General features: G+C 40.2%; 3 protein-coding genes across 3 annotated transcripts; all 3 read left to right on the top strand.

Moving 5' to 3' along the window:
- The first annotated feature begins 2,538 nt into the window (after window positions 1–2,538).
- LOC141440165 (fatty acid synthase-like) lies at window positions 2,539–14,891 on the top strand. Its single transcript, XM_074104627.1, has 4 exons — window positions 2,539–3,474; window positions 3,842–4,174; window positions 12,016–12,322; window positions 14,776–14,891. Exons 1-4 carry the CDS (start codon window positions 2,623–2,625, stop codon window positions 14,889–14,891), a joined length of 1,608 nt encoding a protein of 535 aa, XP_073960728.1. The 5' UTR covers window positions 2,539–2,622.
- On the top strand, window positions 5,741–9,261 carry LOC141440126 (uncharacterized). Its single transcript, XM_074104594.1, has 5 exons — window positions 5,741–5,758; window positions 6,384–6,473; window positions 6,544–6,723; window positions 8,005–8,898; window positions 9,091–9,261. Exons 1-5 carry the CDS (start codon window positions 5,741–5,743, stop codon window positions 9,259–9,261), a joined length of 1,353 nt encoding a protein of 450 aa, XP_073960695.1.
- Window positions 14,892–15,606: 715 nt separating the features above from the next.
- On the top strand, window positions 15,607–25,834 carry LOC141440197 (fatty acid synthase-like). Its single transcript, XM_074104661.1, has 11 exons — window positions 15,607–15,832; window positions 16,026–16,504; window positions 16,794–17,732; window positions 18,704–19,315; window positions 19,385–19,594; window positions 19,670–20,412; window positions 20,682–20,824; window positions 21,131–21,251; window positions 22,557–22,756; window positions 23,024–23,434; window positions 23,690–25,834. Exons 1-11 carry the CDS (start codon window positions 15,691–15,693, stop codon window positions 23,908–23,910), a joined length of 4,221 nt encoding a protein of 1,406 aa, XP_073960762.1. The 5' UTR covers window positions 15,607–15,690; the 3' UTR covers window positions 23,911–25,834.
- Window positions 25,835–26,990: the final 1,156 nt, after the last annotated feature.

Below are 26,990 nucleotides of genomic sequence, written 5' to 3'. Positions count from 1 at the left end.
TTTAGACGTGACTGTACAAAACATTGTTATATGCATTAGCATTGTTATGTACAGTCACGTCTAAAAGTATGTATACACAAAAAAATTTTGAAAAATATGTAGCCACACATTTTCATCATAAATTGTATCTATTACTGACACCAAAAATTGTATTCATTAAACTGTTTCAGTATTATGTAATCACAAAATGCTTCAGAAGTTGCATACTTAAATAAATTCCATTTAAATGTATCCACCTCTAGGCAAAATAAGTATACATGAATGGGTTCCTATACATATAACCACACAATTTGGCAAATATTGTATACGCCGTTTGATTCATAAAATGTATCCAGACTGCAAACAACAAACCTTGTCTGACTGGCATAGAATTAGTAGTGTATTTTAACTGATTTTGACAATTCACGAAAACAGTGCGGATTTGTCCTGCATACGTCTATCTCACGATTATTCTATGACGCACTTGACAGTCCTTAGATTGAATTGACTTGTAAATTTGAGTATTTCAGTTTAGGGCCATTCTAGAAAGGTGCACTAAGCATTTTTTTGTTTTTATTTTATTTTATATTACAATGATTAAAGATTGCAAATTTATAGATGCTTCAGTGGATCTGTCCTCAGTGGATGACCGAACACTTGATCGCTTTGGCTTAGTCGATATTAATGACCACTCTGGACGTTTCCAAGTATTTGGTGATCTTGATGGTGTATAAAATTAAATATATCCATACCAAATTTCATCCAGCTCACTCCAGTCAGTTCATCCCCCATTTTCTCCCCTTAAGGGTTGCTTTGGAGATAAAACTAAGTACCTATGTTCAGCCCCTTGACTGTCGAAACCAGTCGTCAGAGGTTTCGACGTGATCCGGAACAGACAGTTACTTTCAATTCATCACTCCATAGTATAAAACAAAGTCGCTTTTTTTGTCTGTACGCTTAGATCTTTCAAACTACGCAACGGATTTTGATGCGGTTTTCACAAATAAATAGTGTGATTCACGGTGTCTATGTATACCGTAACCGTGTTGTGCCGGAACGGGTCACCAGTATATAATATTATTTTAATGGAGTATGGATTCGTGTATGTATGTCCCTGCCCGCATGCAGGTTACGAAAGAGACAAACAGTAATTCTTCAAAACGAATCAAAATATCAAATCGTGTTTACATATTTATGAATCAAACGGCGTATACAAATATTTGCCAAATTGGTGTGGTTATATGTATATGGAACCCATTCATGTATACTTATTTTTGCCTACGAGGTGTATACATTTAAATGGAATTTATTTAAGTATGCAACTTTCTGAAGCATTTTGTGATTACATAATACTGAAAAGTTTAATGAATACAATTTTTGGTGTCAGTAATAGATAAATATTTTTGATACAATGTATGACTACATATTTATGCAACCTTGTTTTTGTATACATATTTTTAGACGTGACTGTACATACAAAATCTGTTAACGTTGTGACAGGTCAAAACATGTTTTCGTGAATTGACAAACATTCTATTCAATTTGTTTGGTGTGTTACAACACCATAAAGTTGATTATCGCAGATTTATATTTTGACGACCAGATGGCATAATGGTTAGAGAACCTGACTACGAAGCTTGAGGTCCCGGGTTCGATTCCCGTGTCGGGGCAGATATTTGTATGAAAAATACTAATGTTGTTCTCGGGTCTTTGGGTGTTTAATATGTATTTAAGTATGTATCTATCTATATAATTATATTTTATCCGTTGCTTAGTACCCATAACACAAGCTTTGCTAAACTTACTTTGGGGCTAGGTCAATTGGTGTGAATTGTCCCGTGATATTTATTTATTTATTTATATTTTGTATACATATTTTTTCCCAATCAGCACTGGGCCCGCGTGGGAACTATAGCCCAAGCCCTCTTGTTCTGAGAGGAGGCCTGTGCCCAGCAGTGGAACGTATATAGGCTGGGATGATGATACATATTTTCGCAGCAGTTACTGAATCCACATATTCAATGACATAAAAATGACTACAATATTTTGCATCATTTGCAGAATACCAATTATGTAATTTTAATTGTATACAAGTTTTTGGACTTGCCTTATACATATTTATGTAACCATTGAAGTTTGCATGTTTATTAGTATTCGGATGAGTATTATATCTTTTGACCTTAACTTACTTTTTTTCACAATACTTATATATGCATATATTATTATCTTCGACCTTGACTGTACTGTTTGCAAATAAATATTTTCTTCCTTTCTTTCTTTCTAGTAAGGACAGTAATTATTCGGTAAAATCTAAAATTATGCAAACCCTTTCACCTGGCCGAGCCGGGATAGGGCAGTTAAACCTCTCAGAAATTACATTCAGGATGCTGTTGGAAGTCTTCTTGCGCGTAATCGCTTAAATCGAATTAATGCATAAAATTCCAATCGTAAAAAAAGTTAAATGTTAGAATACTTTAAGGTGTTTAATTTTGACAGGGTTGCACGGCCTGCCAGAGCGCAATGGCAAGCTTAAGAACCTCGCGCATTTCGACACCGCGTTCTTCGGAGTAAATCCTAAGCAGGCCGATCTCATGGACCCACAGCAGCGTATGCTGTTAGAGCTAACCCACGAGGCCATCGTAGATGCCGGATTTAAACCCCGAAGAACTGCGCGGCTCACGAACTGGCGTCTACGTGGGCACATTCAACTCAGAAACTGTCGAGATATGCAACGCTAACGTAGACTCGATCCAAGGCTACGTACTCACTGGATGCCAACGCGCCATGTTCGCTAACCGTGTGTCCTACACCTTCGATTTTAAAGGACCATCTTACGTCGTTGACACCGCCTGCTCTAGCTCAACGTACGCATTAGTTCATGCCGTAGCTGATATCCGTGCTGGTAAATGCGATGCAGCTATTGTTGCTGGGGCCTGTCTTGATCTTTTACCAGCCACCTCGCTCCCTTTTCATCGGTTAAACATGTTGTCTCCGGAGGGTCGTTGCGCCGCGTTCGACGCGTCTGGATGCGGTTACGTGCGGTCTGAAGCTGTCGTGACTGTGTTACTGCAGAGACGGCGCGATTGCCGTCGACTGTACTGCACGGTGCGCGGTGCGGGTACGAACTCAGATGGTTACAAGGCGCAAGGCATCACGTACCCTACGGGAGCTATCCAACGTCAGCTCGCGCAAGAAACGTTCAAAGAGGCTCACTTAAGGCCACAGGATGTCGCGTACTTTGAAGCGCATGGTACTGGCACTAGAGCCGGTGATCCGGAAGAAGTCAATGCAATCGCTGGGCTGTTTTGTGAGGGTCGCACCACGCCGCTCTTGCTAGGCTCTGTCAAGTCTAACATGGGGCACTCAGAGCCGGCGTCAGGCCTTTGCTCAATCGCGAAGGTGGTGGTTGCGATGGAGCGTGGAGTCATCCCAGGGAACCTGCACTATAAGACGCCTGCCCCTGAAATACCCGCCCTCAGTGATGGCCGTATTAAAGTAAGTATTTTTAAGTATTCATTTTAATAAATATTATGAACGAATTCTCAAAAAATATGAAAGTTCAATTATCTAACACCAATATCGCAAAGAATAATCTTATTTGCTTACACTAGGTAAATGATAACTCCTTTATTATTGTCAATTTGGTTTTAAAATTATTGTTGCATGTTAATCCAGCAATATTTGATTGAAATTCGTAAACAAAAGGTATGAAAAATTGTTCCCCGTAAATATCTATTCGAGAACTTTTCGGGCCCAACGACCATCTTTTCTTCATGCTATGGTGTCTCCATTGCCACACCGTAAAAGTATTATCTATGACCTAAGTAATTATCACATGAGTGATACAATCTGCTTCTTTTAGGTGGTGGACCGCAACACGCCGTGGCAGGGAGGGCTGGTTGCCGTCAACTCCTTCGGCTTCGGCGGCGCCAATGCCCACGTCATCTTAGAGTCGCAGGGCGGCGAGCGGCCGCCACCAGCGTCCTACCCCGCGCCACGACTAGTGCTGGCTTCGGGAAGGACCGAAGCTGCAGTCGTACGGCTTCTAAAGCTAGCAGCGGCTCATCCACGGGACGCTGAGCTCCATGCTTTGTTGGATGCTGTGCATGCGAGGGCTATTCCACGACACACGTACCGTGGCTATGCAGTGTTGAATCCCAAGCGCAATACCCCGCCTGTGTTGGAAGCAACTGAGGTACCTACTATTAATGTTCGACTCAAAGTCAAAATATCTTTATTCAATTTAGGCTATAACAAGCACTTATGAATGTCATATAAAATCTACCACCGGTTCTGAAAAACCTCTGTTGAGAAGAATCCGCCAAGAAACTCAACGACGTATATTTTTTTTTGAACAGATTTACAATATTATTAAATGATATCTACACATCACAAAAATTTAACACAACTTTATTAACCCCCGACGCAAAAAGGGGGGTGTTTTAAGTTTGACCGCTACGTGTGTCTGTGTGTCTGTAAGTCTGTGTGTCTGTCTGTGGCACCGTAGCTCTTAAACGGGTGGACCGATTTGAATGCGGTTTTTTTTATTTGAAAGCAAGTTTATCAGCGATGGATCTTAGACATGTTTTATCAAAATCGGTTCAGCCGTTTCAAGATTATCAGCTCTTTTGTTCACTGCGATAGGAATCTTTGACGCATAATGGTATTTACGTTACTTTCAAACATATGTGGGACCTAAAATTTGAAACAACCATGTATGCTATATAACTATGCAAGATTATGGAATTCTCGGCCTGATGCTGCTGCCAGGATAGAACACTAGTAGGTAGGTACACTCTTGATAAAACCATAGCAGATATCAGTGCCTCCAGTGAAAAGGGGAATAAGACGAGTTATGCCCTTAGGTTTTAATTACACCATTGGATTCAGCGTGTTTGGTTACATATTGTGACAAAAGGACATATCTCTAGCTATCCCCTAACCCAGTTTTTTTGATTACGCTATGGGCATAACTCACCGTTTCTAAAGGCATATTTCTACTTATCTGCAATTTTTTTTCAGTCTAAAGGTACAAGTGCTTTTAACTCAAAAAAAACGTTCAACCTAAAGACACATCTGTAGTTATTCTTTTACAAAAAGACACAACTGATGTTGTTCCATAACAATGTGGACATCAATAGAATTAAAAGCGATTATTCCCTTAAAGCTCAGTGTACATAAAGGCATAACTCGAACTATTCCCTTATAGTTCAGAGTGCATAAAGACACAATTCGAAGCATTCCCTTGCTCCGCTAGCCGCGATTGGTCATATCCGCACCTAGACCACCTTGCTATTGGCTAGAATGCTCTCAATAGGAAACACTTCGTTTAATTACTTTAAGGTTTTGTATGTTTATTTTGAGGGTACACTATTCATAATAATATTTATTCATAATTTAGACGTGAAATATTTAACTTTAATTGAGCGTCTCTTCAAAACAGCAATTTAATTGATAAAAGTTCCTAAAACTCGCCGTCCTTTGAATCAAAGAGTAATATTAGTAGGTATTAGTTACGACTTGATACAGTGTACGTGCTACTGAGTGAAAAATGCATAGAGGAAGAAAATTGACGAATTTGGTGATTAATCCTCCCAAATTTGGTAAGTACCTTTCTGAATTGAATTATACTTATTACAAAATAAACAGGTAGATAGCTGTTATGCTAGATTGTGTAAATATTTAGGTACTTACCTACTCGTTTTGAAATAAATTATTACAGTGGACTAGGAAGTTGTGTCTAAATAAATTGATAAACCATATGGCTGCCTTCCAATTCGTAGGTATATAGGTATTTTATGTTTTGTTGTTGCTTTAAGTTATGAATCTAATAATTTCACAGGACGCGGCACAATACAAAGGCGACGACACTGTCTAAGTATAAATAGGTAACACGAATTTGAGTGTGTGCATTTCATGCGTTATTATAGCCTTTGCTTTGTTCTGGGTTAGGAATCGGGCACATGCAGAATTAGCGTTTTTTTTTGTTTTTGATATGGGTTTACCGATTATTACTTATTTACCTATTTTGAGAGTAACGGTTGTTAACAACTTTACAGATCCCGTCCGAACCAGCAGATTATCAAATAAACTGGAGTGACACTGAACAATATGGCGAACAGGAGGTACATACAAGGACTATAACAATCTAATATAATTTAATGGTGTTATTTTAATTTGTTTAAGCGAGGCTTCTAATGTTTTTTTGCTAACGGTTACAGGTTGGGAAAATCTCGATTCAAGACTTTGAAAAAAACATTAATAATGACGCATTACATGACGTTATAGAGGATTCTCGAGACGAGTCAAATAATAATGCTGGAAATAAGGTAATGTAAATTGGTTACCAATGTATTTAATATTTAATGACTGTATGATGCATAAATTGTGATATTTTTCTACAGAGTTTGCTGGTCACCGCTCAAGAATTAGGTATAAGCATCAAAAAGATTCCTGAAAAATGCACGGATAAGCAAAACGAGTTTACGTCTATGGTAAGTATTGTTTTTATAATTACATTGCTGTGCGTAGGCATTATTTTTATAGCGTTATTTTGATTTTTAGGACCATCCACAACCATCAACATCTAGATTGCATCAATATGCAAGTGTTTATGATAGCGACGACAGTGTTAAAGACGTTACTTGGCAGCCACCAAACCCACCAGCTAAAAGATGTTATGTATCAGATTCTGACGATAGCGACGTAGAATCGAATGAACCGGTAGAATCAGTATCTAACGCCGTAACTGAGGCAGAACCAACACGCAATGAAGTGATTGATTTAAGAAAAATTGTCAATAGAAATACTAAACCCAAACCTAGATCTTCTAACCCTTGGAGTGGCAAGCGTCCGGGTCCCGGCACACCCTTGTTTGGCAGGCGACCGGCTCCCGGCACGCTGTCAAAAACCCTTGAGTGGCAAGCGACCGGCTCCCGGTCGTTGGCGGGTGACGTATTTCACTAACAAATATAAACTGGTAGACCTATATCTCGCTTGCTTATTCTTGCAGAATGCGTTCATAAATAGACAAGGATGGCATTTATTAACGGCCGCGACAACACTACGGAAGAAATTTCGTTCTTATCGTTTACTCAAGTTTCACTGTGTGGCCGCTGCCGTGCGCTGGTATTTTTGGAAACCTCGTATTATACTATTATTTGATATTGAAAGACTATAAAAGGGCTTTGTTTCGTAAATAAATTAATATTTTACGAAATAAATCAGTGTTTCCTACAGGTAATTGTTTTATTTTGTAATTATAGTTATTTAATACATGACTGAGAAAAATTTGGTTATCAGATATTTGATAATGAATAATAAAGTTCACAGAAATAGAAGGTCATTCATTGTTATTTAATTAGATATGCCATTTTATGCTAAACTATCACTGTAAGGCTTATCTATAAAATGAAAGTAGTTTTTTTTTGGTGATATTTTTAATAAAATTCGCGAATTCGCGAAATTAATTCGTAGGTGTCACTGCAGTCAAGAAAGATTTTTTCAAAATGGCCGCGCCGCTTGACATTAAATTTTAAATATGGCGCTGCCATTCCACAGGCTAACATAATTAGTCGTTCAAAAAGAAACGAAAATAGACACTTGAGAAATACTGGGCAGGCATATAATTCAAAAGGAAAACCAAGACCAGCACGGCAAATGAAAGAACTTCAAATTTGTAGGTTTCACTGTAAAAACAGAATTTCCAAACAGGTTCGAAAGGAATTATTTCATCATTATTGGCAACTGGGGTCATACGATAAAAGAGTCCAATACATAGCTTCATTAATTTCAGTAGAAGAAAAAAAAGTAGCAAAGGTAAACGTTAACAAAGTAAGAAGCTGCACATTTTCGTACCATATTCACTGGGGAAGAGACGTACACGAAAAAGTATGCAAAAATTGCTTTTTAACTATATTTGATGAAAGTGCCAAGTTTGTCTTCCTGCAAGCTACAAAGAAAAGAGATTCACTATCGGGTATAATCATTCCAACACCCTCAAGAGGTATTGCTTCTTCTCCCAAGTGGTCAGAAGAAGAACTTGAAAAGGTCCGTCAACATATTTTGTCATTTCCACAATACGAAAGCCACTACGCTCGTAACAAGACGACGAAAAAGTTTTTACCAAGTCATCTCAGCCTAGATAAGATGTATTCACTATATTGTGAAAATGTTTTAGAACAGGACCGTATTTGTAAAACGATTTACTCAAAAATATTTGGAAGCCTGAATCTATCTTTTAAGCCCCCAAAAGTGGATACCTGCACAAAATGTGACAGGTTACAAGCCGAAATTCAATATTCTTTAAAACCCGAAGAAAAAGCAGACCTTGAGAAGAAACTCAATGATCACCAAGAGCAGGCTACAAAGGCATACGATCAAAAAAGAAATGATAAGATATTATCTGAAAATGACGAATCATTAATAGTTTTATCTTTTGATCTTCAGCAATGTCTGCCAACACCTTTGTTGTCTTCTGGTATGGCATTTTATAAAAGAAGTCTTTGGACCTTTAACTTAACCATACATAACTGCAAAGAAAAGAAGGCAACGTGCTACATGTGGCACGAATGCTCAGGCAAGCGTGGTGGAAACGAAATTGCCTCATGTCTGTATGATTATATTAAAAAACTTCCCCTAACTGTTACTAAAATTATACTGTACTCAGACACTTGCGGAGGACAAAACAAAAACTCTTTCGTAAGTGCTATGTTTATAACAATTATGAAAGAATGTGATCATATTCAATCGATTGATCACAAATTTCTAGTGCCTGGTCATACGCATATGGAGTGCGACTATGATCACTCTGTTATCGAAAAAGCCAAAAAAAAAGTACTAACTTTACATCTACCAAGAGATTATTACCAGATGGTAAGGTCTGCAGGCAAAAGAGGACAATTTACTGTAAAAGAAATGGTTCTAGAAAATTTCTATAACTTTGAAAAACTCCTAAAAGGACCATTGATTTTGAGAAAAAATAATATCAACAGAGAGAAAGTTTACTGGCCTGAGATAACTTGGTTTAGATACACGAACATTGATCCATTGGTTGTTCAATATAAAAAAAATTTAACAGACGACGGTGATTTTCAAAGTATCTCATTCCAGAGATACGGAAGAGCAAGAGAATTAAACTATTTGCTAACAAATATATCGAACAAGCCTATCCCCATAAGCGTGGAGAAAAAGAAGGATCTTCTGGCTCTTCTGCCATTCATTGACAGCGAATGCCATGACTTCTATAAAAACCTGCCGACTGCCGAAACTGAAAGGGGCTGACCGAGACCCTGACATGGATGATTTTAATTACGACGGGGAGTGATAACCACTGATTTTTGATTAAATGTCTTATTTTTAATACAAGTTGGTTTTACTTTATGGCATAATTGTACCCATGTACATAATCGATTAGCTTGAATAAGTCACATTATTCTTTTATTTGTGAAAAGTTGGGTAGAATAAGTATTGTTATAACCATAGAACAGTCGTAGTTAAGGGAATAAGTCATCTTATGTCTTAAGGTATCACAGAAATGACTAATACAATTCATGTTATACCGTTATGCTTTCGTGACTAAGGGCATTACTCGAAAATAAAAAACTAAAAAAATATATGTATAGAATAACTTAATGTTAAAACAATACCCATGAAACGAAAGCTATAACCTATGCCTAAAGCCTGAAACCATAAAAAAATCTGATATTAAACGCTAAAGACCCAAAAACGACGAAAGAAAGGTTTTTGCCTTTACTGAAAAGTAGCGATTTTGAGTTACTCCCTTTTTCACTAGAGGCACTCTGATATATCGTGTTTGGATTCGTTTCGATCAGTATTTAATTCAACGTACAATGCAATAGTGGCAACAGGATGAGCTGATGTTGCAGCCAGGATATCCAGCACACTAGTACACTCTATAAAAAATATTAGCACATATGTCGTGTTTGGATTCGTTTTGATCAGTATTTGATTCTACATACAATGCAATGGTGACAACTCGATGAGCTGATGCTGCAGCCAGGATATTCAGCACACCAGTATACTCTTGAAAAAATAATAATAGCAGATATGTCGTGTTTGATTCATTTTGATCAGTATTTGATTCTACATACAATGCAATGGTGGCAACACGATGAGCTGATGCTGCAGCCAGGATATCCAACACACTAGTACAGTTTTTAAAAAATAATATACCAAAGTTTAAAAAACATGAAATAAAAAAAACTTAAATTTAAAAAAAACCCCCGACACAAGATAACGCCAGCAAAAATATTTAAAAAAAAACACCCGAAAAAAAACGCCGCCAAAAAAGACAGCTAAAAAGTAAAAAATAATTAAGAAGTATCTAGCTGTTGCCCGCGACTTCATCTGCGAAGAATTCGTTTATCCCTATCCCGCGGGGAATATGCTGATTTCCCGCAAAATTAGATTAAGTTAATTAAGTATAAAGTATCTAGTAATATTTTTTTATCTAAGCGTTGTCGGTGTCGGGGGACCGCTAAGGTTAATACTTTAAAAAATAAAACATATTTAGTTTCATGTTAACCTTAGCGGTCCCCCGACACCGACAACGCTTAGATAAAAAAATATTACTAGATACTTTATACTAAATGAACTTAGGCTAATTTTGCGGGAAATCAGCATAGTGCCCGCGGGATAGAGATAAACGAACTCTTCGCAGATGAAGTCGCGGGCAACAGCTAGGTAGCGCATAATTATTTTTTACTTTTTAATTGCCTTTTCGTTTTTTTCGGGCGTTTTTATTTTTATATTTGCTGGCGTTTTTCATGTCGGGGGTTTTTTAAATTTTAAATTTAAGTTTTTATTTCATGTTTTTTAAACTTTGATATATATTTTTTTAATTAAAGTACCTATTATCTGTAAATAATTAACTTCTCATCTAATCTTGAAGTGTGGGATATCGTTGGATAGGTCTTTTAAAACCTTTAGGGGGTTGCTAAAACGATTTTTCGATTCAGTGATGTGTTTGCAAAATATTCAACTTTGCAGTGCAAATTTTCATTAAATCGAATCTACTCGTAAACCGGTGGGTGGAAAAAATTGAAAAAATTCAGGATGGTAGTAAGTATATCAAACTTACAAGGAAAACTATAACGGTTAAGTTTTCTTGGAATTATTAGTAGTTTAAGAGTAAATAGCAGCCTAAGGTTTAAAATATACCTAAACTTAGAATATTCCTTACAAAATACGAAATCCTTAGAAAAATATTTCTTATTTTTTTCATAATGGCTACGAAACCCTATTTCGAGCGTGTCCGATACGCTCTTGGCCGGTTTTTTTTTACTTTGCCCGTGCGAAGCCGGGGCGGGTCGCTGGTATATAAAATAAGTAGGGATTAACGATATAGGTACTGGCTGGTATATAATATATCTGTCTGCCTGTCAGATGAAGTCGCGCGCGGGCATAAGCCAGTTAATATTAAAGAGGTTGCAATGCCATATCTTTTGCGACTAAATGATGTGTTATTCACCTGTTTATTATGTAGCTCGTTTGTTTGTATGGGTATACCGTAGCCTTTATTTTTCCAATTTATAGTATAAATTACCAACTGGATTATTTTGAAAAAATATATTATTATGTTGCAGTCCTTTATATAAACAAACACCTAACAAAGAACTGTTGGTGTCGCTTTTCTAGAAACCAAGAAAAAACACGGAAGTTTTATTTCCTACATTTATCCAAGATTTTTTTTTGGCACTATTAAATTTTATTTCAAGACTATGTGAGTCATTATGTATATATTACTGTTCCTAAAGGCAATGTGGGGAGGAAATGTTTTTTTTTTTAATAAAAAAAAAAACATCAGAAAATTACAAAGATAGGAAGCTGAAACTTACAGGAAATAATACTTGTCATAAGGGCTCTTTTAAAAAAAAAATAGGAAATATTTGAAGAAAGGGCCATTTTTACATGCAAACTCGGCTACGCTCATAAAAAAGATACATGCGCTACCTAATAAATAAATCAAAATGTACTTTTGTCGCATTGCTTTAATAAACATTTGTCACCCATCAGATGGAGGTGACAGAGACGCGACCAGTTTGGTTCGTCTTCGCTGGCATGGGCTCACAATGGTCTGGAATGGCGCGAACCTTGATGCAGTTGCCGATCTTTGCGGCTAGTATAGCACGCTTGGCAGCAGCGCTACGGCCACTAAACTTTGACTTAATATACGTGCTGACGGAAGCTCCTGAAGTCGCCTTTGACAATATCCTCAACTCGGCGGTATCAATCACGGCCGTCCAAATTGCGTTGGTGGACGTGTTGAGAGAAGCAGGCGTGCGCCCTGACGGGATCCTGGGCCATTCGGTCGGAGAAAATGGTAAGTGTAGAAATAATTATTATTGTAACAGGGTAGTTTCGTTGTACCCCGATAGATGGCGCTAGTGGGGGCGTACAAATTTTTTAAATATTGTTTGTATGATGGCTCGGTACGATTGTAACAATTCATGTTTTGTCTAAATTATTTTTTTAACTCGTGGCTGGCAAGCAAGAAACAAGGTTTAGTATAAAATTAAATAAAATTTTTGATAAAAGGTGTAGGTAACTGAAGTCCCCCGACACCGACGACGCTTAGATAAAAAATTATTACTAGGTACTTGTACTAAATTAAATTAGGCAAATTTTTTGGGAAATCAGCATAGTCCTCGCGGGATAGGGATAAACGAATTCCTCGCAGATGAAGTCGCGGGCAACAGCTAGGTAGTGCATAAGTAATTATATTTTACATTTTAGTTATCTTTTTTACTTTAAAAAATACAACATATTATGTACTTTAGTTTTCTGTTAGCCTTAGGGGTCCCCCGACACCGACGACGCTTAGATAAAAAAAAATTACTAGGTACTTATACTAAATTAACTTAGGCTAATTTTGCGGGAAATCAGCAAAGTCCCCGCGGGATAGGGATAAACGGATTCTTCGCAGATGAAGTCGCGGGCAACAGCTAGGTAGTGCATAAATATTTTTTACTTTTTAGTTGTCTTTTTTGGCGGCATTCTTTATTCACAAGAAATGCTTACTTATTTACCAGAACTAGCTTTTACCCGCGGCTTCGCACGCGTAAATTATTCGGTCTGGTAGTTGCAATTGAAAATTTCGGGATTTTACAAAATTCCCCTGGAAATTTCCAAAATTTATATCGTGGTCTTCATTGAGATTGTGTTGTGAATGACTGTACAAAATTCAAGACTCTAAACCCAGTGCTGAAATTTCAAAATTTTTCCCTATCCAAATTCAAATTCAAAATTCAAATTTAAATATATATTTTTTTTTTATTTGACTGGATGGAAAACGAGCAAATGGATCTCCTGATGGTAAGAGATCACCACCGCCCATAAACATCTGCAACACCAGGGGTATTGCAGACGCGTTGCCAACCTAGAGGCCTAAGATGGGATGCCTCACGTGCCAGTAATTTCACCGGCTGTCTTACTCTCCACGCCGAAACACAACAGTGCAACCACTGCTCCTTCACGGCAGGATTAGCGAGCAAGATGGTGGTAGCAATCCGGGCGGACCTTGCACAAGGTCCTACCACCTGCAAAATCATTGATTCAGTAAATAGGCCGCAATGGGCACTTTTACACGTCCTATTTTAAACTACCAGCGCTTTCGGAAAGAAAGTCATTTTTTCAAAATAAAATAATTACAAATAAAATACTTAAAAACTACAGTATACAATTAAAGAAAAAATTACAAAATAATAGTAATAATAATACAGGGATGTATGGGGTCCCTTAGTTACAAAACTATACCGTGGGAATATCGGGATAAAAAGTAGCATATGCCTTATTCCAGACGTCTGGCTACCTACATACCAAATTGTATGCCTCTAAGCCCAGCGGTTCTTATTTCGTCATTTTATCTCTAGGTATCCCGTGGGAATATCGGGTCAAAAAGTCGTTTATGTGTTATCTCGAACGTCCAACTACCAACATACCAAATTTTATGACTCTAATCCCAGCGGTTATTATTACGAGATTTTATCCCTATTCCGTGGGAATATCGGGATAAAAAGTAGCCTATGTGTTATTCCAGAGGTCCAGCTACCTACATACTAAATTTCATGGCTCTACGCCCAGCGGTTGTTATTTCAAGATTTTATCCCTAAGTATCCCGTGGGAATATCGGGTCAAAAAGTTGCCTATGTGTTTCAAACGTCCAACTACCTACATATCAAATTTAATGACTCTAAGCCCAGCGTTTGTTATTTTGAGATTTTATCCCTATCCGTGGGAATATCGGGATAAAAAGTATCCTATGTATTAATCCAGGTTATAAACTAACTTTTCGCCAAATTTCATCCAAATCCGTCCAGCCGTTTCAGCGTGAAGAAGTGACAAACATACTCACTCACTCACAAACTTAAACATTTATAATATTAGTACGATATTTCTAAGATAATGAGATGGTGGCGTGGCTTATCTCAATCGATCGCGTGTGATAGATACCGCACTCCTTAAATCCTATCGGCGCGTTCCAAGTAACCCATGTGCCACATACTGGCCCAAGTGGTTTACTAATGTTTCGGAGAATAACGTTTGGCAACCTGTTTCATTTCGCAACTTTTCATTTCCCAACTGTTTAATATTTCTGAAACTGTAAATATTTCAGGATTTTTATAAAACTAACCTAACCTAACCTAAAGGGTTCTACACGATGGCCCTGAAATAAATCCTGAAATATTTACAGTTTTAGAGTTTGCGAAATGAAACAGGTTACCAAACGACAGTACTCGGGCCCAAGTACATTTTCAAAGGCCTTTTTCTCTTTAGCACACTTAGCGACGACCGCCGTGCACGAGAGCATAGCGTCACAACGAGACAGCGTCACGGTGCTTACAACTGGAACAGAAAACAGACTTTACAACTTCCCTATAACATTAGTATAAGGTTAACTTTTTGCAATGCATTTAAGCCTTGCAATCACCTGCAGCTGGAAGACGTCTACTGTTGAACAAAGGCGGAGGCCTAAGGGGAAGCCCTTAGAACGCTACAATGAACGACAACTGGCCAGTTGCATCCACCGGTTGCAACTCTCGCAATGTCATCGCAATGTCATCAGTCCATCTAGTAGGAGGTCTGCCAACGCTTTGTCTCCCAGTTGGTGGCCGCCATTCGAGGACTTTTCGCCCCAACGGTACACCTTGAAATAACGGCTTAGAAATGTTTCTTGCGAAGGTATATGTTGAACACTGAAGACGTGAACTCCACGTAACTACTAGGTAGGTAGGTAGGTAGGTTAGGTTCCAGGTTGGCAACGCATCTGCAATACCTTTGGTGTTGCAAATGTTTATGGGCGGTGGTGATCTCTTACCATCAGGAGACCCACTTGCTCGATTGCCATTCAATCGAATAAAAACAAAACTCCTGCATTAATACATTAGCAATAAGTTACATATCCAAAGTAGTACCTATAAAATAAGTTATGATGACTCCACCAGGAATTACCTCAATTGTTGGCATAGTGCAAGCATGTTCTTAAGAAATTATTTCATTATTACTGAACATCTACGCGTTGCATCAACAAGCATGCGCAAGCATTATGACAATAAAATCGTCACATTGTCTGTATATAAAGTTCATCACAGTTTCTTTCCGCAGGTATCTGGTCCACCCGATTCCGTGGATAAATTCATAGCCGAGCTGAAGACTGAGGGTATATTCGCTCGCCGCGTAAACAGCGCTGGCATGGCTTTTCACAGCAAGTATATTGCGGCTGCAAAAAAGCAGCTAAGCACTAAATTATACGAGATTATACCAGAGCCGCTCCCGCGCAGCTCGCGCTGGATTTCATCGTCGCTGAGTCCCGATCAACAAGACACAGAATGGAGTAAGAAGGAATTAGGAGTTATTCGTTTCAGCCTTTTTAATTTATCCTTTCTTATCTTTCCTATTGTTTTGAATTTAAATTTTGAAAATGCTACGAAACAAAGGCTCAGTTATATGAGTAGAATCATATCTTGCATTTAAAGCTCCATGGTCAAAGGCACCTGTATAATACTAAGATGCTGCATGTGTTGCAGGCAAGCTATGCGGTGTGGAATACAACATCAACAACACACTATCACCAGTGCGGTTTGCTGACGCACTACGAGCGATACCAGAGCATGCTATAGTAGTGGAAATAGCACCACACGCGCTGTTTAACGCTGTGCTACGACGTGCCCTGCCGTCCGCCACGCATGTGCCTTTAGTACGACGAGACCACCCAGACCCGCTGTCGCATCTACTGCAGGCATTGGGCCGGCTGTTCACAGCGGGCGCGCAGCCACGCGTGTCATCGCTGTACCCGCCAGTATCATGGCCTGTGTCACGCGGAACACCAACGCTCGCTTCGGCCATCGAATGGGACCATTCTGCGGAGTGGATGGTGGCTAATTACAAGTCGGCAACGACTAATGGCGAAAACGTAATTGAATTCGACCTTGGGAAGCCGGACCAAGCCTTTTTAGATGGCCACAATATAGATGGACGAGTGCTTTTCCCCGCTACAGGCTACCTGGTAAGTTGTGACTACGACTAAGTATAGGACTACTACTACTACTATTAGGCACTAGTCGCACCACCGGCAAGTAGAGAGAAGAGTGTTTCTTTGACTCTGCGACAAAACTAATCCAATTTTCATACTGAAAAACACTCTTCTCGCTACCAGCCGGCGGTGGGACTAGTGTCATGTGAAGCATCAGGCCTCTGAATCAACTTTAGAGACAAATGAGCTCCCTGGTGCGATACTGATTGTAACATGGAGCTACTTTGCTCAGCCTGTAAGAAACAGTAATTTTATCCAACAGACGCTGGTATGGCGTACAGTGGCCAAAGTCAATAACTTGAACACAAATGACGCAGCCGTATTGCTGGAGGACATCCAGTTCCACCGCGCCACCATCGTAACCCGAGACGCGCCGCTTCGCTTCACCATCACGCTGCTTAACGGCAGCGGGAACTTTGAAATCTGCGAAGGAGGAGCTGTCGTGGTGACCGGCCGCGCGCGCTTAGTGACTGACCCTGCTGCCAAGCGCTTACCTGTCGCCTCGTTTGCAGTCGAAGAACCCGTGGAACAATTGCCGTCGCTTGATGCTGACGACATCTATAAGGAGCTTCGTCTGCGGGGCTATAACTACCAGGGTTTGTTTCGTGGTATTGTTCAGTCGAATGCGTATGGCACGCGAGGCCTGCTGGCCTGGGAGGACAACTGGATAACTTTTATGGACACCTTGCTACAGTTTGGCATCATAACTGAGAACACTCGCGAATTAAGGGTGCCTACGAGGATACTGCGCGCGCTTATCGACCCGGAAGCGCATAAGGCGGCGGTGAGCGGTGGCAAAGTGACTGTGCGCCACTACAATAATTTGTCCGTCATCACAGCCGGTGGCATAGAGCTACGTGGCGTCAAATCTTCTTTAGCACCACGTCGCATTAACGTCCAAGCTGCGCCAAAGTTGGAGAAGTATGTTTTCATGCCGCTGGATAGCACAAGCGATGCCAAAAAAGACAGTCTCACTGAGAGTCGCGCACTCAGCACTGTCCTCCAGTTAGTGCTTGAAAACAGCAACACTATGCGTCTCGGAGTGGCAGAGGTCGCGCTGGACCGCCCCGCCAGTGACCTGCTGCTGCCACTCGTGCTGCCGATACTGGATGCCGAGCCGCAGGTGCGTGTCGACGCGAGCCTGGCTGCGGGCGCTAACGCTGCTAACTACGCTGCCACTATGGACCCGCTCGGAGTAAAGGTACTTCTGAAACAAGTGTATGGCGATCTGTTAATGGTTCATTAAGGGGCTGTTTCACCATCCATTAACACTATAACTGACGGTTAAATGTGATGCCGTCTCCGTCTATTCGAACAAAACAAATAGAGACGGCATCACATTTAACCCTCAGTTAACACTAATCAATGGATGGTGAAACAGCCCCTGAGACTTTTGCTCTCTTTCTGTTCGCGTTAGCATACTTTTGAGTTTTTTTACCTTAGTCCAGAAACTGCTCACCACGCGATAAGTTTTTGAGTTAAAGCCAAGACAAGGCTAGGCCAAGAGTCCAATAGTAAATTGTTCAACAAAGTACTAAAACAAGCCATAATAACACGTGATGTTTAGCCACCCGAGCAGAGCGAGGGTGGCTATAGTTCGAGTGGCATTATGGTTGTTTAGTCTCGCGTTAAACACTTACTTTTCACTTTGAATGCGAGGAAAAAAAACAATGTTCTGATCAAAATTACAATATAACTTTTTTTTAAAAGGGCCCCTGGGCGACTAATGGACAGGCCATCTGTCAAAATTTAAATAGCAAAAAAATAGGTTACGCGGTTTTTTCTTTTCTTTTATTGTTTATAAAGTAACGCTTTAAATTTAATTGGACTATGCATAGTAAAATGAATTAATCCTTAATATAATTGAATAGATTCATATTCGTAATCATTAATTGTTTCACGAAATTTAATCGTGTTTTTAAAAAAAATTTTTGCAAAGTTGTCATTTTGAGGTTATTTCCATGCCCTAAAAATCCTCCTTTCACAAACACCGTGTTGGTTGTTTAGGGGTTTACAACGTAAATAAAAAAAAACTTTAATCCCTAGAGAATAAAAAGGAGCTTTAGTCCTGATATACAGAGACTAAAGTAACATTTTATGAGCATGAGAAGTGAAAATGTACTTTCAATATTGTGGCCAGTGAAGTGATACTAACGACTTTGTCTTTGCCAGGTGTCGAACAAGGAGTTGCTGGACGGGTTGGATTCTAAATATCAGTTGATAATTGGCGCGAATGTTTTAACACGACATAAAGAAGATGTACTTCGCGAGCTAACTGCAACGTTGGACGCGCAAGGGCATGTGCTGTTGGAAGAACCCACACATGCACTGGATAAGCCAGGCGCAGCTGCGCTGCTGAAAAGTGCTGGCCTGGTGGCAGTAGCGCGGCAGTGCGTGACGACTCGCGAATACCTTCTGCTCCGTCGCGTCGCTACGCTTCCCGCCGCACGCATCATACTAGAAGTACGTGACGATGATTTCGCTTGGGTGGAAACGCTGCGCGATGCCATGAAGCGCGCCACAAGCGAAGAGTTGCGAGTGTACGTGTGGTCACGTAATGCAGGCAGCGGCGTGATTGGCCTTGGCACTTGCCTGCGCCGCGAGCCTGGCGGCAATAAACTGCGAATTTACTACCTGCCCAACGCCAAAGATGTCTTCGATCCCGTTGCACCCGCCTACCGCGCGCAGGTTCAACTAGACCTTACATTCAACGTACTACACAATGGAATTTGGGGCACGTACCGCCACCTGCTGCTTGATGACCCAGATAACACACAGCTCCAGGTACGACTCGCTTCATTATCGAGTTCATTTTTATCTCGATTTACTTGCTTATCGTGTTCTTTACCCCAGGTGGAGCATGCGTACGTCAACACTCTGACGCGCGGCGACCTTTCCTCGCTGCGCTGGATAGAGAGTGAACTTCGGTACGCCACCGCCGTACCACAAGGCGCGCACACTGACTTATGCCGTGTATATTACGCTCCGCTTAATTTCCGTGATATCATGATTGCCACTGGGAAACTGCCGCCTGATTCACTGCCCGGAAACCTTGCGGGTCAGGTGAGTGCCTATCTCGACTAGCTTTTCAATTTTCGCAATCTGTGCGGCTTACAAACTACTATTATTTTGTCGCAGGAATGCATCCTGGGATTAGAGTTTAGCGGACGCTCATCATCAGGCAAGCGCGTCATGGGCATGGTGGCCGCCAAGGGGCTTGCTACTACGGTGGTCGCTGACAAGGGCTTTATGTGGGAGGTGCCAGCTGCGTGGACACTGGAAGAAGCAGCTACGGTTCCAGTGGCATACGCGACGGCGTATTACGCGTTAGCAGTGCGCGGAAACATGAAGCGCGGTGACTCTGTGCTAGTGCACGCGGGCGCCGGCGGTGTGGGGCAAGCCGCCATCTCCATTGCGCTGCACGCCGGCTGCACTGTATACACGACAGTAGGCACTCCTGCTAAGCGAACTTTCCTACGTGAGCGTTATCCTACGCTCCCCGACACTCATATTGGCAACTCACGCGACTGCAGCTTTGAGCAACTAGTGCTAGATAGCACGTGCGGCCGAGGTGTTGACTTGGTTCTCAACTCACTGGCCGGCGACCAGTTGAAAGCTTCAATGCGCTGCTTGGCAAAAGGTGGTCGCTTTTTAGAGATTGGCAAGCTAGACCTCAGTGCTAATTCACCTCTCGGAATGGCTGTGCTGCTCAAAAATACCACAGTACATGGGATTCTTCTGGATGCGCTCTTTGATGAGAGTCAAGAGCAAAGTGAAAAGGCAGCAGTCATGCGTTGTGTTTCTGATGGAATCGTCAATGGTGCTGTACGTCCGCTGCCTACTACCGTATACGCTGATTGTCAGCTAGAACAGGCATTTAGGTAAACATTTTTAGTAATTTCTGCTGAGGATTAATGATATTGTTTGGGAACTGATAATTTTCCTTGACAAATAACGACAAGACAAGACAAGGGGTGTACTAGCTTAGTTTGAACTATGATAGAGATACAATTTCATTGTTAATGAACCGGGATAACAGAAGGAGTTGTCGGTTTTCTAACAATATTATCGTTAATAATAATAATATCGTTAGTAATAATAAGTTCGAACCCTGCACAATGTGCCACAAATTGACAACTTCTTGTTACAGGTACATGGCGACCGGCAAGCACATCGGCAAGGTGCTGATCCGTATCCGCGAAGAAGAGAGCGGCGGGCACTCGCCGCCGCCGCGCCTGCTGCCGGCGCTGCCGCGCACTTACATGCACCCCGCTAAGAGTTACGTGCTAGTGGGTGAGTATCGTCTTGCAATGAAGCAAAAACTGGACGTTAAAGAATAATGCCATTCGAGCAACTCTCTTTCTCTCTCACACTTTATTTTGTGTGTTTTCAGTATAATCACAACTTTGTTCTCCAAGAGCTCTAAATTGTATCGCTTTGACAATGTGCAGCTTCTTGAATTTTAAAGATACAAGAATGTGGTTTGAAAATAATGCGGCGATATTAATTTAACATATTGTTTTAAGTATAAATAGGTTACTCGTACGTAAGGTCAGTTAAACCGGATAGTTAAGTATGGTATTTTATATTTGTTCGCAGGCGGCCTGGGCGGCTTCGGGCTGGAGCTATGCGATTGGCTGATAAAGCGAGGTGCGCGTACGCTCATTCTCAACTCTCGTAGCGGCGTAAGCACCGGATACCAGGCCTGGCGTATTCGCAGGTACCTCACTTATGGCTCATTCACTTTAAAAAAAAATTGCTAATTGCATAATAATAATATTCTATTGCCATACTCGCAGAATACCAAATGCATTCCAAGTTCTTGCTTTTTCATTTCTTCGCCACTAGAAAGCAGACCGCTTAGCTCATCACTTGTTGTTCTGAAATAAAAAGAATGCCCCTGTCATGCCGTCAGACTCCATATTTTTTTCGTTAGTTTTAGTCATTGTGTGGCAGATTCTAATCTTTTCGCCCGGGCATCTTTGGCATTTCTGATTCTAAAGTCTTTCCGGTTACCACTATTAACGGAATATTTGAAGCCACCGAATACTTGGGGCTTAAATGAGCGGTTAATTGTTTCATGATGAAGAATGGGCCATAGTCCTTCACGCGATTATTTAGTGGGTATTGATCATGATTGGTTTTTTGGAGTTTTTTTGTATTTTTTATTTCAACTCCAAAATTGTTACTTTTACGGGTATCCCGTGAAACCATATCGAAAATACAAACTGAGACATGGATGCACAGAGAAACCAGAAAAGAGACCAGCGCTGGGAATCGAACCCAGGTCCTCAGCATTCCGTGCTGCGTGCTATAACCCCTACACCACTGCTGGACAGGAATCTAGACGCGAATTTTTCCTATGCATACATATCTCAGGTTGCTTATTTCTACTTTGCTACTTAAGCAGCAGCACTAGCGACATCTATGTAGCGTCGACAGACGTCACCCCGCCCCCCCCCCGTAAAAGCCCCCCCAAAAAAACAAAAAAGTAACAAATTTGGAATTGAAAAAAAAATACAAAAAGACTCCAAAAAACTAATCATGATTTGATTGCTTAGTAGCGACATCTCTTGTCTGGGTGAGCGGTTGGTTCCGAAAGAGTGTGACGTCTGTCGACGCTACATAGATGTCGCTAGTGCTACTGCTTAAGTAGCAAAGTAGAAATAAGCAACCTGAGATATGTACGTATAGGAAAAATTCGTGTCTAGATTCCTGCCAGCAGTGGTGTAGGGGTTATAGCACGCAGCACGGAATGCTGAGGACCTGGGTTCGATTCCCAGCGCTGGTCTCTTTTTCTGGTTTTTCTGTGCATCTCAGTTTGTATTTTCGATATGGGTATTGATCGTCAAAGCGTCGTTATTTGGCAGGGTACTCACGTTCAGGTGAGCTAAGATGTCTTACGGATCCTTTTACAACTGAAACTATATCTATATCGACTGAAAGAGCCTAATTACTTGCTTTACCACTAAAGACATTGGTTGCTAATGGTATGATCACTGACACCATGTGTGTGTATTAACAGGTGGCGTGAAAAAGGCGTACGAGTGGACGTGTCCACCTCAGACGCGACGACTGCAGCCGGTGCGCGCGCGCTGCTGGGTGAGGCGGCGCGCACGGCGCCCGTGGGCGGGATCTTCAACCTGGCCGCCGTGCTGCGCGATGCTTTTCTGGAGAACCAGACGCCAGATGATTTCCGAGCCGTCGCTAAGCCTAAGATTGATGGTACTCTCATGCAGCATAATTATGTCATTGAATAGTTGCTTAGTTACGAGTATAACTCCCATGAAATTAATAACGATTCCTTGTTCGTTTTGTAAGAGGTTTGCTCTATAAAAGTTTATACTTGCCACTTTTTTTCAAGCTTTTAGCAATTTCGACACCTTTATTTTAAAAAACAAATGAAATGCTAAGGCGCTCTAAATATGCTAAGGAATATGTTGCTGTACCCTTCATTTAACACACACATTTTAAAACATCTACGTGTTCTAGGCACTCGGGCACTCGACGCAGCATCTCGCGAGTTAGCACCAGGATTGGACCACTTCGTGGTCTTCTCATCCATATCATGCGGGCGTGGGAACCCCGGCCAAAGCAACTATGGACTTGCCAATAGCGCCATGGAGCGGTTGTGCGAGCAGAGGCAAGCTGATGGTCTGCCAGCGCTGGCAGTGCAATGGGGCGCCATTGGAGACGTAGGACTCATTGTTACCGCGATGCATGGTGACTCAGACACTCAAGTCGGTGGGACTGTGCCGCAACGTATAGCTTCGTGTCTAAACACGCTGGGTGCCTTGATGTCGGTGCCACACTCTGTCACCTCAGCCTTCGTGCTGGCTGATAAGCGCCGCTCGCAGAAGAAACCATCGCAGGAACTTGTTGATATCATCGCCAACATCCTCGGTATGTAAAAGTTTTTTTTTTGGCTCTTTGTTTCTATGTAATTCATGGAATTTTATAAAGTTGAATCGATAAATGAATGAAGACTCACAGAATAACATAAATAACTTGAATGTGTCGAGTAGGTGTCACACTCGTGCAAGAACTCTAAAAAACCCCCTTCCCCCGAGATAATAGCATGAAATTATTTTTGTACCTCCCTCTTTCGGGAGCCTTAAATATTCCTATGGTCTTGAAACAAAATAAACATGTTTACAGGCATTAAGGATCCCAGCAAGGTATCAGACAGTACCACGTTGACGGAGCTAGGCATGGACTCGCTGATGAGCGCTGAGATCGAAAAGACCCTGGAGCGAGGATACGACCTTCTGCTGAGCGTGGAAGAGGTTCGAGGACTCACATTTGGCAAGCTGCGAAGTATAAGTGGCCCAGCGACTGCGCCTGTCACATCTGAAAAACCTGCTGACCAACCCGCTTAAGACATGGTTTCTATCTTACGAGCTTGATAGAAGGTCGTTCGTGGCGTGTAAGTTACACGCCACCAACGAATTTGACCCGCACATACATACATATAAACATTGCAAGTTAACACATTGCACGTTACACCGTGTAACGTGTTTCCTTGCCTACTATTTGCACAGCTTAGACGACATTTTCCGTCAGCATTATCTTGATTTATACAAGCTTTTATTTAGCTTGCAATGTTTGTATGTATGTATGTGCGGGTCAAATCATACAAGTTGAATTTGATCCACTTCTAGTGGTCGGATTGATTTGAAATTTGGCATAAGTACTTTATGTAATTCGTACCTATCTTTCTCGTAGCAATTTAATTGTGTAAGAGTCGTAGTTTTTTTATCTATAGCGTTTTTCATCATAATTTTTATTAGTCATATTATCTGAAGTCGTAGTAAAATGAATTAACACTTTCAAATGTAGGTAAGCCTGGAAATGTTTCTGAGCAATTATCTATATGCCTATCAATGTTATGGATTTGGTTTCTTTGACCTAGTTCACTTTAGGCATTAAAATGATATGAGTAATAACCACTTCTACTTAAACTATTTCTGAATAATTATCGTTAGATCTTTGAACGTTATCTGTAGTTAAAAAAATTACGTCTTTTGTGATTATAGAATTTAATAATGTATGCCATTAATGTTAGAGCTAATAAGTGTTATACTGAACAAAAATTATGACTAGCGATGTTTATGTTTATAAATTTTTGGATACAATTTTTGACCATTGAATTTCGGAACAAAACCTTTATGGGAAACAAAGGGATCCCTATTTACTTAATTGATATTTCAAAAATTGTGAAGGAAAAAACTTAATTAGAATAAACTTAGTCTCAAAATATATTTTGACATTTCATTTGCATGCAAAAAAACTACAGGTGTATTTTTTCGCTGAAAACACCACAAGCTGTTTCAGAACCAGTTAAACGTAGGTATCTAACGATATTTATTACAATCATGTTGAATTCCGTCCAGCCATTTAGGTTACAGAGAAGAGCATAGAAATAGACATATATTGCCACCTTGTGCCGTACGTAAAACAAGCCCGGAGTGGGTAACAGCCAAGGGGCAATGCGGAAAGTCAGAATAAAACTGAAAGTAGCTGTTGCTACACTGAAAATGCTTAAATATTGTCTGAAAGTGTGCTCTGAATAATTAGGGCTCTATCAAAATGATGCAAAAGAAAAATGTTAGTATGTAAACACAATCTTTATTGCTCTTTTGACTCTATACAGCGTAAAGTGATATAAATATGTGAAACCAATCAATTACTGATCAAAACGAATCCAAACACGACATATGTGCTATTATTTTTTACAGAGTGTACTAGTGTGCTGGATATCCTGGCTGCAGCATCAGGTCATCGTGTTGCCACCATTGCATTGTGTGTAGAATCAAATACTGATCAAAAGGAATCAAACACGACATATCTGCTATAGTTTTATCAAGAGTGTACCTACTAGTGTTCTGGATATCCTGGCTGCAGCATCAGGCCGAATATTTCATAATCTTGCATAGTTATATAGCATACATAGGTGTTTCAAAAACCACACACATGTTTTAAGGCCTAATTATGTACAGTTGCATACATTACTTTATCTACACACATATCATAAGTACTCTAAGATGGGTTCAGAAGCCGTAGGGAAATGACCTGCATTGCTACCTGTAAAATATCTATAGACTTTGGATATTAAAATAATGCAATCAAAAATAAATCTAAACAAAAACAGAAACAAATTTACATTGGTACAATATGATATATTGATTGGTCCTGGTTGTATTGTGGTTGTAGGGTCTTGGTTTGAAGTTGAGCTTGATGCCATGTTTATATTTAATATTTCTTTGTTTTGAATTGAATTAAGAATCTGGTTTGACACATTAACCTTATTTTTCATTGATTCATCAATATACCCTTCGGCAACTGCTGTGGACCTCCAGCCCCCGTGGCGTTTTAAAGTTGTTATATCACCGCCTGCATCTACCAGCAAAGTGGCCGATGTCCTGCGGAAGCAGTGTCCTGTGTACATCTCAGGTTAATTTATTTATTTATTCAGAAACAATACAAAGATTGTGTTTGAAATATACTTACATTAAATTGAATATAACTACATCACATATTTAGGTTCCGGAAGATTCAAATAATTTGCTATGGTTTTTCTCAATGCTCCAACTTATTGATGCCAATGTGTTGGTTAGTGCATTTCCCAGCTGAGTAATTAATTAAAAAAAATAATGCTGAGCAAGTTTTTGGGCGCAACTCCATGTATTTTTTACACAGGTCACAGTAACTTCCTGTTTCTGTGAAAGAATTTTCGAACGTTTTGTTTTTGTATTGCGGATAGTATTACTAAAATGGTTTTATCAAAAATTTGGGCATCACTAAATTGTAGATTATAAAGTTTTTTTCGGCGGCAAGGACCCATAACTCCAAATATTAGTGCCACCTGAAACAATATCAATATCAAGTTCTCAATATGCTAAGAGATATGTATATAGAAAACTTCGAGCTTACATGAAATCATATTTTTTTACTCGTAAACTCCATTCAATACTTAAAACAAATTAAGTAAATTACCTTTGACTGCAGATATAATAGATCTGGTGCCTCGTTTAGAAACTTATTTATTTCTTGGGGTGAAAATGTATGCATTTAAGATATCCGGCGGAGTGGTCATATCGTTCCCGGAGTCACTACTACTCATATTTTCAACTATAACTTTTCACAATTCTACTTTCGTAACAGCAAAAAACCAACAAACAATTCAAACAAATGAAAATAACAACAGTAATGGCGGCAATTCGATCCTACGTCAAGACGAATGTTTTTTTTAAATCATAGACAAACGAATGAGGTCACTATTCTCATGTCACTCGAGAGCAAATGTCGTGCGGATTATATTAAAAAAAACATACTGAATTGAGGTTTCGTATCGATAACTGTGTTAATATCTATGGATACTAGAATAAAGACCCACTGGAGTTTTGACAGCTGTTCCAAATTTAAACTCATAACAGTACGAAAATCTGTACTGTTATGA

This window comes from Choristoneura fumiferana, chromosome 22, assembly GCF_025370935.1.
Source record: "Choristoneura fumiferana chromosome 22, NRCan_CFum_1, whole genome shotgun sequence".
In the NCBI taxonomy this organism is placed as follows: Eukaryota; Metazoa; Arthropoda; class Insecta; order Lepidoptera; family Tortricidae; genus Choristoneura; species Choristoneura fumiferana.
Note: the sequence above shows the minus strand (reverse complement) of the source record. Positions and strands in the feature narration are given on the sequence as shown.

Excerpts from the sequence above, each read along its gene's own strand:
- LOC141440165 (XM_074104627.1), top strand. The coding sequence starts at position 2,623 with ATGCCGGATTTAAACCCCGAAGAACTGCGCGGCTCACGAACTGGCGTC. Across the intron at positions 3,475-3,841 it reads TCAGTGATGGCCGTATTAAA|GTGGTGGACCGCAACACGCC; the intron begins GTAAGTATTTTT and ends TGCTTCTTTTAG. Across the intron at positions 4,175-12,015 it reads CTGTGTTGGAAGCAACTGAG|ATGGAGGTGACAGAGACGCG; the intron begins GTACCTACTATT and ends GTCACCCATCAG.
- LOC141440126 (XM_074104594.1), top strand. Across the intron at positions 6,474-6,543 it reads AAAACGAGTTTACGTCTATG|GACCATCCACAACCATCAAC; the intron begins GTAAGTATTGTT and ends TTTGATTTTTAG. Across the intron at positions 6,724-8,004 it reads TAGAATCAGTATCTAACGCC|TGGTCAGAAGAAGAACTTGA; the intron begins GTAACTGAGGCA and ends TCTTCTCCCAAG.
- LOC141440197 (XM_074104661.1), top strand. The coding sequence starts at position 15,691 with ATGGCTTTTCACAGCAAGTATATTGCGGCTGCAAAAAAGCAGCTAAGC. Across the intron at positions 17,733-18,703 it reads TGGACCCGCTCGGAGTAAAG|GTGTCGAACAAGGAGTTGCT; the intron begins GTACTTCTGAAA and ends TGTCTTTGCCAG. Across the intron at positions 23,435-23,689 it reads TATCATCGCCAACATCCTCG|GCATTAAGGATCCCAGCAAG; the intron begins GTATGTAAAAGT and ends ACATGTTTACAG.